General features: G+C 46.9%; 6 protein-coding genes across 6 annotated transcripts; 3 read left to right on the forward strand and 3 right to left on the reverse strand.

Moving 5' to 3' along the window:
* Window positions 1–247: 247 nt before the first annotated feature.
* Aud_009034 (exocyst subunit SEC10) lies at window positions 248–3,001 on the reverse strand (the record flags this gene model as incomplete). Its single annotated transcript, XM_043293897.1, has 2 exons — window positions 248–757; window positions 821–3,001. The coding sequence occupies 2 exons, from the start codon at window positions 2,999–3,001 to the stop codon at window positions 248–250; spliced, it is 2,691 nt and encodes an 896-aa protein (XP_043149832.1).
* Window positions 3,002–3,955: 954 nt separating this feature from the next.
* Window positions 3,956–5,122, forward strand: Aud_009035 (ditrans,polycis-polyprenyl diphosphate synthase; the record flags this gene model as incomplete). Its single annotated transcript, XM_043293898.1, has 2 exons — window positions 3,956–4,445; window positions 4,527–5,122. 2 exons carry the CDS (start codon window positions 3,956–3,958, stop codon window positions 5,120–5,122), a joined length of 1,086 nt encoding a protein of 361 aa, XP_043149833.1.
* Window positions 5,123–5,626: 504 nt separating this feature from the next.
* Aud_009036 (ELMO/CED-12 family protein) lies at window positions 5,627–7,874 on the forward strand (the record flags this gene model as incomplete). Its single annotated transcript, XM_043293899.1, has 3 exons — window positions 5,627–5,890; window positions 5,982–7,350; window positions 7,414–7,874. The coding sequence occupies 3 exons, from the start codon at window positions 5,627–5,629 to the stop codon at window positions 7,872–7,874; spliced, it is 2,094 nt and encodes a 697-aa protein (XP_043149834.1).
* A 1,597-nt stretch (window positions 7,875–9,471) lies between these two features.
* On the forward strand, window positions 9,472–12,108 carry Aud_009037 (putative cell cycle checkpoint protein Rad17; the record flags this gene model as incomplete). The annotated part of the gene is made up of 2 exons (XM_043293900.1): window positions 9,472–10,269; window positions 10,339–12,108. The coding sequence occupies 2 exons, from the start codon at window positions 9,472–9,474 to the stop codon at window positions 12,106–12,108; spliced, it is 2,568 nt and encodes an 855-aa protein (XP_043149835.1).
* A 2,458-nt stretch (window positions 12,109–14,566) lies between these two features.
* Aud_009038 (dynamin-related GTPase DNM1) lies at window positions 14,567–17,126 on the reverse strand (the record flags this gene model as incomplete). The annotated part of the gene is made up of 3 exons (XM_043293901.1): window positions 14,567–14,878; window positions 14,939–16,930; window positions 17,028–17,126. The coding sequence occupies 3 exons, from the start codon at window positions 17,124–17,126 to the stop codon at window positions 14,567–14,569; spliced, it is 2,403 nt and encodes an 800-aa protein (XP_043149836.1).
* A 959-nt stretch (window positions 17,127–18,085) lies between these two features.
* Window positions 18,086–20,666, reverse strand: Aud_009039 (putative actin binding protein; the record flags this gene model as incomplete). The annotated part of the gene is made up of 4 exons (XM_043293902.1): window positions 18,086–18,172; window positions 18,295–20,169; window positions 20,229–20,416; window positions 20,471–20,666. 4 exons carry the CDS (start codon window positions 20,664–20,666, stop codon window positions 18,086–18,088), a joined length of 2,346 nt encoding a protein of 781 aa, XP_043149837.1.
* Between the last annotated feature and the right edge of the window lie 332 nt (window positions 20,667–20,998).

Genomic DNA, 20,998 nt, shown 5'->3' on the forward strand with positions numbered 1-20,998 from the left:
TTTTCGATCCTGGGAACCGTCGAGATTTCCAGAGTTGTCCTGTTCTCTTGGTCATCCAACTATGAACGTACTAAGGCAAGAAGACAGACCAAAATAGGGATTAAAGCCCAAATATTTGCCAAGCGGAAAATGACGAATCATCAGAATGAACAATAAGTGATGGAAGGTCTTATTTCGATCAATGGATTTTCCGAGCAATGAAAAGGAGGCCCTTTACCTGCCGCTAGAATGCGAACAGTCTGTGGAATCACAGGAGGTTGAGCACATGTTGCATTGCTGTAGTGCTGGAATCCTCCCTTCGAGACACATAAGCTCTGATCTCCTGTACGCTAAGGCCTGGCTCGACTTGGCCAGTCCCTACTAGCTCCTGTTCCCGTTCCGTCTCAGTACGATTAGTCCCTGGCCGTCTGCTTGCATTAGAGCTGGCCCCTCCACGAATTCTCTCCCGCAAAGCTTCTGGCCCAATGACGAATAGACTGCCAACTTCTAGCAGGACGTCCAGGGAACCACCTGGTCCTTTGATGTGTTCATCGATGTCCCAAGTCTTGAGCAGATCTGCATACTGTGTCATGTCCTTAGTGACCATAAGGCCTCCGGCCCCGTTGACGGCATATCGCTTAAAATGTTCGAGGAGATGACTCCGAGTCCCAAGCGCAATCTCTGTGAGTAAATGACGGAAGTTGGACCCACTGGAGGACAGCGTTGCTGCAATAGTGTCATGCAGACGGGTTAAGAAAGCACATATTGACGCACACGTCTAGGACAAAGTTAATTTAATTCCCGGATGAAAGATTCACCTTTCAGCATCTTAGTGACTTACTGGTGTTTGTAACATTTCCAACCAAGCTGCATTGTCTCCTTCTTTGGGCCGGAAATCATTCTTCTTCTGTCCTGAAAGTAACCTGCTAACCCACATTAAGGCCGTGTCAATGACCTTCTGCTCAATCGCGTTTATTTTATCTTCTATGCGTAAAGTCGCTGTATTCGTCTTCCTCTCCATTTCCCGGCGAATTGTTATACTGGGAGATGCAAGAGGAATTAGCAACGTTTGTATACACATGACCATCAAGTTGGTGATGCTGATAATGCTTTTGACCACAGTAAGATAGCCAAAATCAGGCTCTGCCTTTGCAGACTCCTGAGACGTTGCGGACTCCAAGACAGCGTCAAGAGACACCTCGACATAGCTCTCGCCCATCGAAGACAACAGCAGACTCAACAAAGTAAACACATCCTTTGGTGTCTCGCTGGTGGCGCCCAGTTCCAAGCCCCGTCCAACTGCTTCAGCCAGCCACTTCAACATCCTCTTGGCATAGGTAATATTAGGAAGACCATCCTTCTCCATCAGCTTGATCTCAGTGGGCTTCAAGGAGTCGCTTTGATCTCTCAATCCGGCCAACTGAAGGAGCATCTTCTTTTGAGTGGGCGTGAATTCCGAGGACTCGAGGCGATTGACGTAAGCGTCCCGAGCAGAAGAAAGGAGCTCAGTTCCAGACTTGGAAATCGATGCCATAAACGTCGTCGCTGCTCGTTTCCTCCGAGCATGAAAAGTAGTAAACCTGAACAACAATGACGTGTACAACTCTTCGAGTGATTTTTTCTCCCTTTCGATGTATGATGATCCAACAAAGTATGGCACGAACAAATCCTCCAGCTGCTGATCTAAAATCAAGGCTGTTTGAGACGAAACAGGGTCGGGATGTTCAGTCAAGCCATGAGTCTTGAGATCATCGACCAAGCCGCTAATGTAGCTGCGAGAACTTTGTAGCGATCGGAGGAAGGCTAAAGACGAGATGCCATTAGCTTTCTCCAGAACCATTTCGAGTCTCTGCTGGATGGACTGCTGAAAGACGCGTTGTAAGAATTTTCCCAGCACCTGCTCATAGAAAGGGAAAGCTCGCTTGATGATGGCCGATTCTTCCTGCACGACCACCTTAACCTCATCAACCAGCGATTGAAGGCTCGGTTCGACCTTCAGGGGTTCAGCGTCAGGATCCGCCAATTGTTCCCAGCTGTTCAAATCCCCGCCCACTTCTTCTGTCACTAGCTGACTTCGATCAATGAAGAACTGGTGCTGATTAACAAACAAGGCGGTCACACTTGCGCCTCCGCTGAAGTCCTGAAGCACAGTCGCGCAGTCTCTCATGCCCTCGAAATTTGCCTTGCGGTAGAAATCATCGAACTGTTTCAGAAGATCTTTCTCGAGAGTCTCGGAGAACTTTTCAATTATTTCTCTCGTGTTTCGATGAACTCCATTGGTGTTTCCTCTTGTGCCCTCGTCAACAGAAACGTCGTCATTCCTGTACAGGTCGTCTTTCTTCGCTCTCAATTCATCCCAACTGCCGGGATCGAGTCTTTGACTTATCCTGAGCAACTGTCGCGCAATATGTGCTGACCTGACTTTGGCTTCACCAGTTCCCGACTTCCTTAAGTTCTCTAGGAGTGTTATCTCTCCTCTGTTACTTACTCCATCCCAACATTGAATCAGGAAATGAGCATCAAGCGCTCGGCGTCTCTGTCGGTCTAACTCCTCTAGCCTTCTTCCTGTCTCAACAGCCATATTCCCGGTCGCCCCAGGGAGTTCACCTCCCGATAGTCCTGCTCCATTTAGAGACGTATCCAATTGCTGGAAGGAATCGATGGTCTGCTTCAGCTTTCGACCCAAAGTGCCGAGATTTTGCGCATGCTGCGCCTCGGCTCTCCGAGCTGCAGCCGATAGCTCGTTCTCTTTGATTTCAAGATCACCAGAAAGTTCACCAAGTCGTCGTTGAGCATGCTCGAACGCTCGAATCAGTGGTTTGGGATCAAAAAGCTGGTTGCCGGGACCAGGTCCAAGCGTAGAACGTCGATTTGACGTAGTACTATCAGAAAGCGCCTCGACAAACTCTTTGACGATGTAATCGCGGCCTGAGAAGTCAGAAAGAGTAAAATTGGGGCCCTTGGGAAAGATAGATCGGGACGCGGGGTTTGACTGGGGCGTTGTGGACACACTGTCCGACATCTTTGCGGCATGGGATGATCCTCGTCAACAGAGACAGCTGGGCCGCAGATAACGGGTTGCAATTGACCATCAGATCAATTGGTGGTAGCATTGAAATATATGCTAGTTATGGTTGTGAAAGAGAACTCCAAGGTCGACCAAGGTAAACTCGGAAAGAACATGGCATTTTCTTCTACCTACCTTACACCCTTTTTGTTCATCCCTGAGAACACCACGTCACCTTTATATACATTGGACACAATAGCATCCGGGCTACTTGCAGCTACATAGGTAGTAGTTAACTCCTATTTTCTAATCTGCAATACTGTGTATAGTTCGTCAAAGGACACAGGCATTCTTAAAAATACATGCATATTACAATGTAGATCAAATGAGGCCGGGCGCAACCTTTCATTTCAAGGGGCTTCAATAGTTATCGTACTGTACGGGGTATGCTTGACCTGATTATTAGGTACCTATTATCGTTTTTAAGCTGGAATCAACCACCTAAGTACTAGTAGTATGTAGGTACCTTACCTCCTGATTAACTGCTGCCGATCTGTGACTGAGGGACTCAAGTTGGAAAGTGCCCAGTAGGTAGATACTCTGTACGGTAGTACGAAGGCTGCATGCATTAATTACAAAGTAGGTATGATGGAAGGTGTGGAGTTTACACATGTACTATTTATGTGCTGCGCCACCTTCCAAAATATATTCTTCGACGGCCTCATTACTGTGGCGCTGTCTGTCACTCCTGCTGCCTGTTGGATATGTATCTACAACCTATCTACTCTGTACAATAAGATCGGCTCGATGCGCCACTGCAAAAACGTGGGTCACTGATTCAATATTTGCTTGCTCAACCTCGCAGCAGGAAGTGATTTCCCCCCAATTTCACCCCCGAGCAATTCGAGAGATCAAGGCTCTTTTCTTGACTCATTGCTCCTGCAGAACAGATGCACTCCCCGAACAACCATGGTCTTAGCACGCGATAGAGAATTACTGAGGGACACTGTTCGCACCCAAGCGACTACACTCACTGCTGCCGATCGCGAAAATATCCTGAAGCCATATCTGCCGGATCCCTCAGATCTTGCACGTCGACCACTGCAGCGACAGAAGAAAGGCCCCCGAAAAGCTCCTATTCGAACATTCTTGAAGTCTCAACTGCATCAACTCACTTACACCTTCATTCATATTGTCTATGGGATTATCCTGCGTCTGATTCAGAGCTACCATGCCCTTGTGGATCGGGTTCTTGCGATCGTCTATTATCATCACCGCACACCGGAATTGATACGAAAAGATGTCAAGGGCCTAAGACGTTTACCTGAACATCTGACCGTTGTCTTATCATTGCGTAAGGAAGATGATGCGCTTGCGATTCTGATGGACGAAGTGGCAGAACTGGCTGCTTGGAGTGTTAGCTCTGGTATACCCATGCTGAGTGTCTATGAGAAGAGCGGTATGTAAAGACACTTCGCGCTCGACATTTCGGTTTCCTCGAGCGCTCTGAGGTAGACGAGTAGCTGACCGTCCTCTATAGGGGTCCTGAAATCATGCATCCCAATGCTGCATCAGGTGGTTGCGAGTAAATTCGCTTCATATTACGGTTCACTCCCTCAGCAGCCAACCCTGCGACTTTTCGCTCCTCATCATTCTGTATATGAGCCATCTCTTGATCATGATACGGCCCGTAGAGTCAATACTGACTCTCTTACCCTGCTTCTATTATCCGCTAGCGATGGGAGAGAAACTATAGTTGATCTGACTCAAACGCTAGCAGAGATGTCACAGAATGGTAAACTGTCGCCAGGGGATATCACCATGGGATTGGTGGATGCAGAGATTAGCGAAATTACAACGCAGCCATTGCAGCCAGCCACATCCAGCATTGGTGACAGACGAACGACTGTTGTTCGCACCGCTATTGCAGTGAAGCCAGAACCAGATTTACTATTAGTGTTCGCGCCCTTTCTGAAACTGGATGGATATCCTCCCTGGCATATTCGACTGACTGAAATGTTTTGCACCGGTGGTAAAAGCAGCGGCGTTACTAGTTATGGCGAAGCTGTCGAATATCAGGGTTTTCTAAGGGGTTTATGGCACTACGCCGGGGCTCAGATGAGGTTTGGTCGCTAGAGGCAGCTTGCTGGCTTCTCAATATCTGTGCCTGACCCGAAGCTCGAAGCTCAAGGTGTAGCGTTAGGGATGAGACGCTCACATAAATGTTGTACCTTGATTGCTCGCTTTACTTTGTGCACTTCAATTTGCTATATGGCCCATATTTCTTGGTACTTTCCTAGAAGCAGATATGGCTTGATAGTGTGTTATATAGAATAAGTTATTTTTACTATCTTGAATCAACTTCAGGGACATTCTAAGTCAGGTGACGCCCCTGAATTCACTTCCTAAGTACGGATTATTCGTACTCCGTATGGAGGCATCACCTGGCCATAAGCCAGAGGACCAGGAAGCTGCTGCAGATCAATCACATTTCCGTGATTCTTTCTTTCTTTTTTTCTTTTCTTTTTGTTTAAATTCCAAATTTGTGGATGGTGACTGCTACTTGTTTGCATTCTTGGATTTTTGGATCTCTGATGGCATACTACGACGGTCGGTCACACACGGAGCAACTCCTTTGAAATGGAGGGCAATATTCATGACATAGTCGAGCGATTGGGGAGTGAAGAGGATGCGGTGCGCAAGATGGCAGTTTTTAAGCTTCAAGGCAGCATCGGAGACCCTTCGTTCGCCGATATTTTCATTGCTGAAGGGGGCCTGACCAAACTGCGCGAATTGACATTAAATGCAACTGGAAATACGCTGGCTTACAGTTTGACAAGCTTCGCAAGGCTGTTGGAAGTAGATAAAGGATGGGACTTAGTTGACCAAGAGTTGGTGGAAAGAGTAGGTCCTTGAAATACGCCGCCATATAAAGGATAGCAAAGTCTCATAGCTTGCATCAATGCTAACAAAGTGTTTTGGCCCCTACCTCTAGATTGTCCAGCTGATTGTGACGCAGCCCTTGGTCAACATTTTGCGCGGCGCAATGTCTATCTTAGTATCCATTGTATCCCATCCGTACACGGGGGGTCGTCCACCACAGACTGATGCTTTTGGGTTTCGCGCCCTGAAACCCGCACTTGCAATCTATCCACAATTCCTCGAGATGCTTGTCAATAGACTCTCGTCCGCGGACCATGCACTATGTGCGAATGCGCTTCAACTCATCAACTCGCTTATGCGTGACTCCATCGCAAACGGCTCCGAGCTAGAATGGCCCGGGTTCATACAAAAACTTCAAGATCTAGGGGTGATTCGAGCAGTTTACGCTCTCATGCAAGGTACAACGTTGCAAGACCACGCTCATCCTTTGATAGAGTTCCAATCTCTCACAAAGGTTCTGCTTAGGAGGTGGCGAGATATTCCCCTGGATCTAGAGAAACCTGAGCATAGGAGAGCATTGAAAGGAATACACCTTGCTAGTGACCAGGAGAAGAGCATTGACGAAAAGGTTGATAGTGACGCTGAGTTGCGGCGTTCTAGAAAGCACCACTCGGAAAAGTGGAGGCGGCTTGGATTCGAATCAGAAAACCCAATAGCTCAGTTCGAAGAGATGGGATTCCTGGGAATGATGGATCTTGCAGATTACGTCAGAAATCATCGAAACGAGTTCCGAAAAATGTTGTTGGAGCAGTCAGCAAAACCAGGCCAGAAACGGTGTCCGATTGCCCGCGCTTCCTTGGCGGTAACTTCAATCTTATACGAGCACTTTGAGATAGAGAAATCCGAGATAGAGGATTCAAAGAATTATCTGGTCCTAGAGTCTCGCGCCAACCTTGACCGGTTGTTCAAGCCTCTACTGCTGCACTGGACACGCTTGCACGTCGCGGCATTGCAAGCTTTCGTCCGGTTATGGAAGACCACCAATGCAGACGTCGATGATTTTGCAAAAATTGCTGAGCTGGTTCGAATTCTTGTTGAGTCGGTTGTTGGTGGGGCAACTCGAACAAAGGAAGTGCAAGACGTTGAAGATGAGATAATCAATTTCGAATACCGCCGGCTTCGAGATCTACAGATGGAACTCTTAGAGCTCACGTATGAAGACGTTTGGAGGCAACATCTGCAACAGGTCCGGGAAGAACTCCATCACGAGGCTCTCCAATTCGTCAAGGAACAAAGGATCCGTTGCCTTCTGCAGGGCTGTTGGTTTCCTATTGAGGCCACCCCTCATACAGACACCTCTTCTGTCGAGAATGTCTCTTACCGATATGTGCGATTGTCGCATAACCGGAAATTTCTGCATTACGGGGATTTTGAGACGCTAGGAAATGGCAGAATAGACCTTGATTCTCTCCCAGGAAAAGGTTCGGATCCCCTCTGTCCATTCACTTTAACCGTACCTGTCTGTTGACTATCTTGTCAACCAGTTGATTTATCGGCTGTTTCGTCTGTGGCATCCAACATCTCAGCATCAGCTGACGCTTCATCCTCGTCTACCTTGAAAATCGCACCTCTTTCTGTATCTTCAACTAAAATCACGATCCATGGGTATATTGAATGTCCCTCATCTGTCACAAGGGGCCCATCGAAGGGTCATAGCCATGCTCGTTCTATCAGCAAGTCAAAGGAGGGTGTTTTGTTGACTCTCCGGCCTCAATCCCCGAGCATAGCATCTGAGTGGCTCGACGGGTTGCTTATGTTGCTGAATCAGCGGCCTATAACAGCAGACACTAATAAATTGATCAATGTTGTCAGCGACTACGGGCTGAAGATCCGTCTATTCAATGTGCGCTTTGAAGATGCGACTTTTCCTGGGGAAATTCCGAAGGCTCCTTCCCGAGACGGCCTGGACGATGACTATTATTACGATCTTTTCGGTGCTTCTTAAGCGCTTCACAGAAGAGAAAAGAAGAGAAGAGGCAAACAGAAAACATACCACAACTCTTATACATATCTCCTAGCGCCCCGTTGATGGTTGACAATGTAGGGCGACCGAGCCAACGAACTTTGGATCAATTTTTGATTTTTTCGCAATCTCCTTTCCAAAGCGCTCGTCTAGTGGCCGATTCGGAAGTCGTTGCTGGACTTGGAAAGCATAATATATATCTTTCATTTTACTGGCGGACATGCACAGAGTTGTATGCATTGAAATCTTCCTCGCCACGAATTTCCAAGCATACTATTGTGACATCGGGTGGGGTTTCCTCAAGTCTTTGAAGATTTATGACGAGAGACTTTGCATCCCATAGAAAACTCTTCCCCGTTACGCAGTGGACAAGCCTGGGCAAGACTGGCATATTTAGTTATCGCCCTAAGTAATTGATAATAGCGAATCACGGAGAATAGTTGATATATGCTAGGAATGACGTATGCTAGGGTCACTGGAACTATCAACTTTGATATTATATATCGTGCTTGATACATACGCCGGGAGTCTCACTTCTCGTACATAGCTGCCCTTTCAAAAAGTACCTTAGACTATTATAGGTGACGGCTACATGCTGCACAGCCCCTCTGCTGATTCTAGGTACTGAAACCCAGTTAATCAAGGGATGTTAAGGAACCAACAAAGCTTCAGCTAAGAAGGATCTAAAGCGGGAATGATGAGGGTTAGAGCCAAGCCCGAGAATTTGTGTAGCTGTGTCCCCAGTGTACTCAATGTAGTCGCGATTTAAATTTTGGGGGATATATTAAGCTACTGGCGCATCTAAGGTTGACTTCTTGGGTTACAGAGAGATAATAGAAAATTGGTATGTACTAGTTTCTACTTGGAAGGAAAATGGTACCAATGAAAAATTCAGATATTGCCCTCTCTATGTGCCCTTGTCTCTAGAAGTCTTCATAACATGTACTGGCTAACTAACTATACTTCTCTACATCTAAGCAATCAGGCAAAATTAGTTAAAGACAGTTCCATAGTATGCTATAGACTTCAGTAGTTCTAAATGAGAAAGGAAGTCAAATTCAAGCACTAGAAGTATATTTTGAGCAGTAGAACTATCATTTAAGGTTGACTTACTTGTCTAGGGTACCTACTACATATAGGATATCCACACAGGATATCCACACTTATTTTTCGCTGAGCAGATCTGACTTATATTTCATGATATAGAAAATACGGTGATTGATTGGTCAGAAAATGAGAAAATACCTACCTAGTAGTATGGCATCATTGGCATGTCAATAATGCATCCGTTATTGTAGACACTGTGGGGTCGGGGGTAGCCATTGTGAGTTACTAGCGTATTTCCATTGATCTTGTACCTTATCAGAGACAAAGGATTCTCTCACATTGCATACCGAATAAAATCCAGCGTACTGGGTGACAAACTGTCCATCTAGACTTATCGGACGCCAAGATCCCCTGGGTCTATCTTACCTACCTATATCTACGACATGCCTATTAAAATTGAATGTTTTCCATGCCTCGGCCCGTGCTCCATAGAAGCAGGTAACTGTTCACACTCTTGTTGCTGATCGTCGTCATGGCCATCCACGCAGCGAAACGGCAGCGGGTATCAATTGTCCGTCCATTGGAAGATCAGGTTGGTTCTTCGAATCCTGATGATTCTGCTTTTGAAAGTATACACCTGCCTGACAAGCGCAAGGGTAATGAACCGAGTCGTTTGACTTCATCGAGTCCCGATTGCGAGGTTCTTCTCCAACGAAATTCTCCGCCAGACACAGATGTTCATTCGCAGCAAACCTCTGCCAGCACTGCCGCACTACCCTCCGAACCGGTCTGTCAGAGGACGAAATGTTCGAAACCTTCCCCAAGCAAGATATCGAAGACTAGATCGCTTCACAACTACTTTCCGGCCGCTAGTGAAACACAAAGATGGGATACACACAAGGCTGAATCGTTCCGTTGGACTCAGCCAAGTACAGACAAGATAGACATGAGCGACGACACGATCGAGGACGGTTACGACTCTTACGATGAGCTTTTCTCACACTACATTGCAGAGCGAAAAGTAACACCCGAACGGCGGATGGAGGCGCCTTTGGCTGCTGGAGAGCGTGTCAATCAGGCTCAAGCAACAGCTCACGCTTTTAGTTCGCGGAGCTTCGCAAGCAATCGCAGGCGCTTTGTCGTTCCATCCGCGTCGGAGAGCAAGCATCATGGTTCATACTCATTAGCGACCAATTACGACAGTGACACCGAGAAATTGCCATGGGCACAGAAATATTCCCCTATAAATCTGAATGAGCTCGCGGTCCACAAGAAAAAGATTGCCGATGTACAGAGTTGGTTATCAGACGCCCTTCGCGCGTACGAGAAGGTATGCATACAGAATCACAAATGAGTGACGAGTTCCTCAACTCAAAAATTAACTTCGAGGACAAATCAGAAATTACTTGTTCTCAGAGGCCCCGCAGGAAGTGGCAAAACGACTACATTATCGCTATTGTCGGACAAGCTAGGTTTCGATGTTCTCGAATGGAAGAATCCGTCGGGATCTGAGTTTGCGGCGAAAGGATTCACATCCACAGCAGCCCAATTCGAAGAATTCTTGACAAGGAGTAATAGATTACGTGGGCTAGAGCTTTATGGCGCGACCGGTTTATCAGCAAGCAAGAGGAACAGCAGTGATCCTATGAGGCCACGTATTATTCTCATTGAGGAGTTCCCAACTGTCTTTGATGGGGATTCCCCCAGTTTAGCCGCTTTCCGACTTTCTCTGCAGCGGTATCTCTCAGTGTCATCCGAACCTAGCAGCAATACCCGGAACGATATCGAGAAACACGGGAGCTCACCTGTTGTTATTATCGTTTCCGAGACCATGTTGAATACCGGGGCATCCTATTCGGACAACTTAACAGCTCACAGGTTGCTGGGGCCAGCCATTCTAAGCCATCCAGGCACAACGATTGTTGATTTTAATGCCATTGCTCCCACATTCATGTTCAAGGCTCTGGACCTGGTTCTCGAGAAGCATAGCCGCCGATATAGATCGACTAAAAGACCTGGGCCTGCAATTTTGAAGAGTCTATCAGAGATAGGCGACATTCGGAGCGCGATCTCTTCGCTGGAGTTTCTCTGTCTTCAGTGTGAACGGTTTGAGAAGTATCCTTTCTCCAATGCCACGAGAACAGGCCGAGGTAACATATCTCTGGCGCCGGTTGAGAAAGAAGCACTGCAAACAATAACGTACAGGGAGAGCAGCCTTGGTTTATTCCATGCAGTCGGAAAAATCGTCTACAATAAGCGTGAGAGTCTAAGTTCTACAACTGACAAACCTCGGCCACCCAGACCACCAGATCATTTATGTCATTGCGATCGACCTACAGTCTCACTGGTTCCTGTGAACGAGCTTCTAGAGCAGTCGGGAACAGATACACAAACTTTCATCAGCGCCCTCTATGAGAATTACATACCATCGTGCGATGGCCCTGTTTTTGTCGACTGCATAAATGGATGCATAGAGGCATTGTCAGATAGTGATGTTTTAAGTGCTAACAATATGACAACTCCAGGCAGTTCTTCAGGTGGAAGGTACAAGGCCACCCTTGGTCTTGGCATGTTGCGACAGGATGAGCTCAGTTATCAAGTTGCTACACGTGGTTTACTATTTTCCCTCCCATCCCCGGTAAAAAGGCGAATAACGTCAACGAACCAGAAAGGGAATGCACAAGATGGGCATAGAATTTTTTTCCCCGCTGAGCTGCGGCGATTAAAAGAGAAGGATCAAGTTGAAGAACTCACAAATTTGTGGAAAACGACATTATTACACTCACTCAACGGACTCAGCAGACAAAGCACCAAGTCCTTGGCAGACCATTACTCTCAGGCTGGTAGGCAAGCTATAATTGCCACTATGGCATCCCGCAATGACCTTTTGCTATACCAATTGCCATATATGGCTAGAATTAGCAAAGAAACCGTTTCACGTGAAGTTGATGAGATCACATCATTTACCAAGCGAAGAACACAATATGACCGCCAAGGCATCGATGACACCTTCGACCATGAGCCCATGACCACTTATCGGGCCTCCTCTGTCAGCCAGCCTACAATGCCTGCTAATGGCCGCATTTACCGCCAACACAACCTTCCGCCTGCGGTCTCAGATAGGGAGGATAAATTTGTCTTGAGCGACGATGACATCGAGGATGTTTGATCATGCCGGCACTTACCGTGATAGGCTTTTTCCTGGCTTTCACATTCTCTCTCTGATATTACTTCTCAGATTGCACTGGTTTGACTTTTAAAGCATGTTAATATAACCTTTCACAGCTGTCTACCCCGACCGCTGGCACGGAAGAGGCTGGAAGGCTGAGTGGTCTTTCCATTTTGAATGCATTCCTCCAGCTTGCGAGTCAGGTTGGTTTTAGAAATTCATACCCTGCCCTAAAAAGGCTGATCTCATAATATACAAAGCAACTCGTGTGATATCAGTCGATGCTTGAGTCACGTGTTAGTAAATAGACAGATCAGGAATAGTCTTCCTCGGTTGCCTGAAAATCAATTCGCCCGCTATCTAACCTTATGCCATCAATTTCTGGGTTAGTTTAGGTTAGTTTAGGTAGTTCAACTAACTTAACTAGTTAGCTCTTCCTCTCTTGACTAAGCAGCAATGAATTGTACATTTAGCGACTGAAGTTGATTCAATCCTTCCATATGTGACTAGAATCTGTTGCTCAATCCCAGTTATTCTTTCGACTCATCTGTACATCCTCTCCGTCTTTTACTTCCGAAGAGAGCACGACCTTCCTAGATCAAAAACACGCCAGCCCTAGGTACAATAGAGCAAATGATCAATCACAGCAGCCATGACGGTGATCCAAATAAGCCTGATGCGAAAGAAAAGCACGAGGATGTACTAGATTCTGATGCTCTAGGAAGCATAGCTACGGCAGCGGCTTATGCAACCTCTCCTAAGTGGATTAGCATGGTCCTGATGGTGTCATTGATATTTGGTGGGTGTTGCGCAAATGTAGGTACACCGAGTATGATGGATCTTGCTATGATTAACTCCGTTGTTCTAGGTGTTCGCCTTAGAAGCCATTGTCAAGTGAGTTCAGAAGCCCGGGTAGCTCGATGGTAACATACTGATGTTTAAAACTACCTAGAGATCAACCAAGTTCAGGTAATTGACTGACTATTATTGCCCCGAAAGATATACCCTGTCTGACCCTCTCTGACCGCCGCTGGAAGGTCCCCTGATCACCTTCGCGCAATTTATTGTGACTGCTGGATTTACGTTACCAAATTTTGTCTCCCTATCATGTGGGGCTCGGTCACTCTTCCTCACTCCACGTGTCATCCCATTAAGGTCGTGGTTGGTATACACGGCCTTCTTTGTGACAGTCAATCTTTTGAACAATTGGGCTTTCGCATATAGCATATCGGTTCCCCTACACATAATCTTGAGATCAGGGGGCCCTGTTGCTTCCCTTATCGTCGGATACTTGCTCAATGGAAAGAAGTATTCTTATGGTCAGATTTTGGCAGTAGCAGTGCTCACTCTTGGTGTTGTTACAGCAGCATTGGCAGATGCTCAAGCTAAAGGCGTACCGTTAGACATCGGGCATGGTCGAGCAGACCTTGGTATATCGGCTACCGCTACTGGCTTCGCAATTCTTGCTTCTGCAATGGTTCTTTCAGCCTTTCAGGGGATATATGCAGACCGACTCTATGAGACTTATGGCCGAAGCCACTGGAAGGAAGCGCTTTTCTATTCTCATGTACTCTCGCTCCCACTTTTCCTCCCAACCTATCCGCGGCTCCTGGATCAATGGCGCGTCATGCTTTCCTCCCCTCCCTTGCGATGTCGGCTTCCGGCGACATCCATCAGTGTCGGAAAAGTTGCCGAGCTTCCTTCAGGCCCTTCCACCACTTCAATTGCCGTATGCGGGCCTTATTTGGATTTAGGGATACTGGGATCCCACTTATTTCCATCTTTCATCGCGCATGTTCCCATGCAGGTGGCTTATCTTGTTGTGAATGCGCTGACCCAATATCTATGCATTCGTGGAGTTCATCTCCTCTCCGCCCAGACGTCTTCATTGACAGTAACGGTGGTTTTGAACGTTCGCAAACTTGTTTCGCTCCTGTTATCCATCTACCTATTTGGAAATCAACTTTCGCCGGGTGTTGTTATTGGGGCTGTCTGTGTCTTCGCAGGTGGTGGTCTCTATGGTTTGGAGGGTGCCCGGCTAAGAAAACCGAGTATTAAGAAGGATTAAGACTGATAGCTTAGAGCAGGGTGCGCCAGTCAAGTAACATACTAGACCGGAATGCCCGCGAGCCGCAGACAGACTTTGCGTTCTGGATGTATAGATATATGTTGATAACCACGGACAAGTCTAGCTTGTGTATAAATACTGACTCAAGTTGAATGTTATTGAAAGAAAAAGCCTGAAAGAAGACATGTTAAACGTCTTGGTACAAAGTATAGCCAATAGTCAAGCATGCACCGCACAGGGGCACTCACTCAATTGAAAGACGGAAAACAAACACTATATGTACAATTGCATGATACAACATCAATGACATCCATCACTGATCTGCCGGGGAACATCTGAAACTTGCTTTGTGGGTTGAAGGCTCTCTAACAAAGCTTTGCATCATGGAGGTCACAGCACTTCACCTACAATTCTCGCCGCTTCTTTGTACGTTTCTAACAGCCTTTCACACTTTTCTCTCTCCGCCTTGATGCCATCATCCTCATAAAGGAGCTCTGAGAACAGATCCTCTTTATAAAGCTCACTCACAAGTCTATTTTGCACAACATCTTTACTATGGTTGACAAGAAGGTGCATAATAGCTTTCGGAACTTGGTCGGCGATGGTTTCCCGAACAATATTGAAATACGAGGAAATCAGTCGACGAATCAGCTCCGTTTCCATGAGCTCGCGGTCAGAGAGAGTCGGCTCAGCATTGTCCGCCTACCATAAGTCAAGTAAGCTTCCGTTTCAAATGAGTTAAAAGAATGGATATCGACATACATGCTGAGACAACTCCCCACCATAATCAGAAGATCCTGCATAGTCATCGGGTAACGACATTGGCGAGCGTAAATCTGGTCGTCTAATACTCTGGCTAATGCTGGGCTCGCTGAGATGGTTGGGTTGTCTCTGTTGGATCAAGGGCTGAGGCAGCGGTGTCGAGCTCTGCATCCCGTCCTTACCAAAAAAGTAGTTCAAGAACGAGTCGCGTGTAGTATTCGTAGCACCAAACATGGCATTTGGGTTACTGTTGACACCGTTCAAGGTCGCGGTAATGGCACTATCTTGGCCCTTGTTAACGTGAGGAGACATACTCCTGGAATTCTTCGAAGTTTGACCGCGATTACTGAGGTTCTGTGTTCTCAACTCAGCGGAGTGGTCCTCTTCCTCTTCAGGCGAGATTGGGACGGCGCCATTGACACTGCCCAGCTCTTTTTGACGTCTTCTCTCTCGCTTTTTTCTATCGTCCGCTAACATCATCTTTCTCTCCTGTTCCTGTTTATTCTGTATGACAGACGACATTGCTGCTGCTGCTCCAAGAAAGTTTGGGTGATTCGTGTTGATGTACGCCCTTTGAATGGAGATTAGAGATTCAACGTAAGCAGAGCATGGTCCCAAACGCTCGCGAAGAAGATCGGACACTACTTCAATAAGTTTTGCTTGCAGTCGAGGGAAGCGCAAGAGTTCTTGGGAGCCACAGGTATGACAAATTTTGATGAGCTCCTCGTAGACGAGTTCAACACAACGCTGACTAGGAGCTTCAAGCATTTTAATCTGAGGCTTCACAAGCAGGTCAAAGGCAAGTTCTGGAACAAAAAGACTTGGTCGAGGGCCGGTCGAGTTTCTGATCGCCGTTCTTATATCGGACACGGTCAAATTATGCGTGGGATCAATGGTTTCAAGCGAGTTGCCGAACACAGAGTTGAATATATAGTATATCCTGGCACCTCCGCACAGCTCCTTAGTAGAAATCTCAGAGGAGGTACCGTCGATCGAAGAAATAAAGGAGGAGGCAAAACGTGTCATCAGCTGCAGTATCAACGATCCACGATGTTCTTCCCCACTGAATTGTTTGTTGCCATAGCTGGCAAGCTCTTGTTGCGTTTGGCCCATGAGGGTGTTGAGGCGGGCTTTGATATCTGGCAAACGATCTCGTATATGAGCCATCAGCGTCGTGTTCAAGGTTTTTGCAAGAAACTGAGTTCCGCATCTATTCGCCATGTTTCGATAAGCAGGGTGATGCCTGAAGAACTCAACTTCAGCCTGCAAGGCCTCAGATAGCGACTTCCCTGACTGTATATCTTGCTGAGATCGATTGACGACGCCGATGAAACCGAGTTTCAATGGGTAAACGCGACCAGAAAGAATGTCCATTGCATTGGTTCCATGATCCATTAAATCCAACTTCGTCAGGACACCAATTGTTCTCCGGCCCATTGGATCTACTTGTCTTGCAAGCTTCAGCGCTTCGGAGTTCACAAGGTCGACATTTGCCGGAGAGACTGCGAGTATAATGCTATTCGGCTTGGCTATGTATTCAAGAATCAACGTTCGGGTCTGCTTCTCAATGTCGGATGGTTGGTCTCCGATAGGCACCTTAGTCAACCCTGGTAAATCGACCATGGTAAGATTGAGCACATGAGGTGAGAAAATCTTGAGATTGATTGGCTGCCTATTGATGCCTTTGTTATTCCCAGCAATTCGAGCTGTTTCGGCCTCAATCTCCTGCTTCACCAAGGCAAAGTCTTCGAACTTGCGCCCCGGAAGGTGATGAAATTCAGCCCATTCGTGCTGATTAGCTACACTAGCAGCTGTGTGGGGTGCAAGAACATCATTGTCACCGGGCCTATCATTGTGCTCAGTGGGAATGTTGATGAGCTGCAAAATCAAGGGCCGTCTTGTGACGATACCACTACCCCTCGGTAGGAAATCCCTCCCAACAATGTTTTCCAGGACAGAAGATTTTCCGGAAGACTGGGAACCTACAACGACCTAGAGAGAAAGGGAAATTTCGAGAAGATGAATCAGCAAAAGAGAAGTAATGGAGTAACGTTGGCACACAGTTGTGATGCCTCCCATAGGAACTCACAATTTGCGGTAAATCGAGCGAGTCATTTCCAATTGTGTTGAAAACAAGATCTTGCAGCTTATTCACCGTTATAAGCAAGTCTTCACTAAGGGATGCCATGTTGCCCTGAAGAATCGAGCCCCAGGTAGCACTTAGTGCTTCAGAGACTGGTGTAGGACCTTTTAAGAGAATGACCGGGTAGGGGGATGAGTAAAGTTCAATAAGGAAGGTAGTGTTGAAGGGTAAATGAGTCTGAAAGTGACAAATAGACTAATTGAAAATGAACAATACAATTTGCTATTTTGATAGTGTGCTATTGAACACACAATAGCTATGAGAAGAGGTACATATGTAGTATTTAATACTAAAGCAGTGGTTTGTATAGTTGACCAACAGAAAAAGCTAGTGTATATCACGTGATATGGCTATATCTACGATTCATTGAAAATCCACCAATACTCCTTTATAGTATATCTAAGTATGGTCCTTCAAGTACAGTATAAGTCTCTAATAATTCGCAAACAACTGAATTCCCTTAATCTTTTCAGTAATATCTAGATTTGTTTTCAAAAAATACACTCTCTATAGGCAAGACTTATGTCTAGAATTGTCTAGACCTTTATCTTTTCCAAGACTAGCCTCATGTGTAAATTTATGGATCACCTGCACATGCCATGATGTAGCGACCATACATACAGAGAATACAGTAACAGAATGAACCGTTCTCAAAAATGCCAGGTGCCACATCGATCAAACAACGCCATTTTCACCAGTTAATTGATTTAGTGATGTAGTAAGCTATTTTACCTCTTGAACTGGATTGGGAAGGATACACAATGACTTCTACTGAAGTTCAGACATCAATGAGAGAAAAAATTCCTGGGACAAAAGACTAAAGTACCGGCTTTTACAGAAGATTAAAAATCCAACATCTGACACAGGACTCGAAAGTGTAATTGTGAGTTGTTTTCCCTGTAATGGTTTTCAAGCAGACGCGCATGCCAGACTTGCCGGACCACTTTATCAACATCCGACTGGGACTCCAACATGCCCCAGCAAAGAGAAACAGCAATCACAACCTACTCCTCGAGTTGTACATAGTTGGCAGGGAAGAGCCCCTTCTGGCCGTTGTACTCGCCGAACCACCAATCATCATCCGGGAATTCCTGGTGTTGAGTTAGCGATGCCGTTGTTAAACTTGGATGTCTGGCTAAAAACAACCAAAAAGGGAAAAAAAAAAAAAAAGAAAGACGAAGAAGTAAAAATGACTGCAAGATGCTCCACTTACGATGTTGACTATTTGAACACCCTCCGGGAAGCTGAGCTCATTGTCCTCCGCAGCCTCGTAGTCGTACAGTGCCACTGCAACCGGCTGTGCGATATCTTTCCTTCCCCCAGGGCTCTGGGCAGGAACGATTGGAGAAACTTGCTGGGCTTCTTCAGCTCCAACAACTGGTGCAAGGTGTTCTAGCTTGTTCTCTTTGACGAGCTCAACATAGTTGCTAGGGAAGAGACCCCGCTCGCCACGCGCATTAGAACCGAGCCACCAGTCCTTGTCGACCATTTCTATACCAGACACGTACTCTCCCTCCTTCAAGTCTATTTCATTGTCCTCTGCCTTCTCATAATCATACTGAACAATAGCCTGGAGCGCCTCGTCTTGAGGACGGTCAACGACTGTAGCTTTTGATGTTTCCCTACCGATATCAATGGCAGTATCCTCGAGCCCTTCATCATCCGGTACCGCCTGTCGGAGGCTTTGTGTCGGCATGACGGGAGGTGGCGAGTATTGTTCATCGTGAGCGTCGGCAACTTCTCCTCGGCCAACCGGCACGGCAACGCGAATTGGAGAAGATTCACGTACAGGAAGCGGCGTTGGAGGAGTAGGGGAACGAGGCTGTTGAGGAGGGCTAGGTATAGGCTGAGGAGCTTCGATGTCCAAAGGTTCCTCCGGTTTTATCCCATGGGAATTATACGGTGCAGGTAATCCGTTTTCGGAATCAGATATACCGACTGGTTCTTCATCGGGAGAGGGACTCATGCCTGCTCCACGTGATTTCTGATCCTGGCTGGTAAAGTCTGGCTGGCCAGGCAGTGACGTTTCCAGCCCAGTCGTCAATTCCTGGCCTTGCTGGGAAACACCACGGTCCACAGAGTTCCCCGTAGGCGTAGTCTGAACGGGAGCCCAAGTCTTGCCATTGTACGAACTCTTCCATTCTCCCTTGTTGCTGCCCTGACCACTGGTTGCTGCTGGTGGGCTAGGGGCAGGACCTTGCCCTTGTTCTCGGGCTTTTCTTTCAGCCCACTGCTGCGCAGGAGTCTTTCCTCCTTCGTCTGCAAACGTTCTGCTTGCAATGCCAATTTGTGTGGCAGGAGGGACTGGGCTCGAAACGAAGCTACCGGGCAAGGGTGCCTTTGTGCCTGTAAAAGTTGCACTTAGCCCGATTTTGTTCGCAACCTTCGGCTTGGGTAAAGTCGTCAAACGCTCAGGCTGATCGGCTAGTCTTGGAGAATCCAAAGATTTAATCCTTTCATTATGCGATTCAACAGGGTTGCTTGAAACGGACTGGCCAACTGATGATTCAGGTTGCTTCTGCGCCTTAGAACGGATGGCAGCAATATCAACTTTACCAACCGGCTCATATGCGCCTCTCACAGGCTCGGGTCGGTCTTCTTTAAATTCTCCTGCTTCCCGCGCTTGTTTCCTGATTGCAGAAATATCCACTTTGCCTATCGGCTGATAGCCACCCTTAACAACATCATTGTTCTCTGTAACGGGCAGCTCATGATAATGGGATGTTCTGGGCTGGTTCTGAGATTTGATTGCCTCTATGTCAACCTTAGTTGGCTTGTACGCGGACTGAACCTTTTCAAGTTCTGTCCTGGTAACCGGGGGCGCATCTGGACCCCAGCCATTATCATCGCCGCTCATTCTTGGAACCACTCTAGTGGAAACATTTGACGCGGTCTTCGAGTCTACCGCACCAGTTCTGGTGGGGGTAAATGCTGGTTTGCTTGCAACTGAAGGCGTTTTGGGCACAGCAGTGACTGGCGAAGCTCGTTCTGGTGTGTATTTCGCACCAGAAGCATCTCCGACCTTCTGTATTATTCCCTCGGGTGTCAAATCTCCCTCGGAGCGTGCAGTGATTTGGACATGATAGTTCTGGAGTAGCCTAATATCAGAAAATTATGTTCATCTAACCTGTACAAGGGGACACTGACGGGTAAAAACTTTGAGACAGCTGACAGGTGGCTTGTAAAGTATCCTTTCGTTCGTTCTGGGACGCCCTCCCCACACCATCCGATAAGGACATTCTTCGGGAGACCAGTGTTCGGATCAGTGACTTTGACGAAAGCGAACTGGATCTTTCCTTCCGAAAACTCGTCAATGAGATCCTCAAGCTCACCAGCTGCGGGATTAGGTATCAGCATTCGAGTTGAGCCTCGAGTAATAGGTGACTAACCCCCGGTATCCTGGACCTTCAAGACACTTTCCTTGCTATCTGAATTCTTCTGGAAGGCATTGACCAAAGGCGTTGAGACAGAGAATACTGCCCATTGTCCATATGTAGCGCTGCCGGTAGGTAGGGAACAATCGATTACAGATCGATAACTCTTGGTAATTGATGGCCCGTTCGACGAGAGATTCAGAGATGCCATATCGCTGAGAACTAGTCGCTGGGTAGTGTCGAGGATCTGTGGGTCAAATAAGTGATGCAATGATTGTTGTAACTACAGTTATTTTAGTCAACTAGTATTGCAAGGTGCGGAACAGAGTTCATGGAGAATGAATAAGTGTGATGCAGGTAACTAAGATCAGGTAGGTCACTCAGCAGGGATGAGGAGGCCAGGTGTGTTCCAATATTAGGTTCATGATTTTACTACCTTGGGTAAAGGTAAATCAACAAAGTACTACCTACATTTGGGTACTAGTATTGATATTATTGGTACATAGTACTAGCGACTCCATAATAGTCGATAAACTCAACCCC

Source organism: Aspergillus udagawae (genome assembly GCF_001078395.1).
Source record: "Aspergillus udagawae IFM 46973 DNA, scaffold_7, whole genome shotgun sequence".
In the NCBI taxonomy this organism is placed as follows: Eukaryota; Fungi; Ascomycota; class Eurotiomycetes; order Eurotiales; family Aspergillaceae; genus Aspergillus; species Aspergillus udagawae.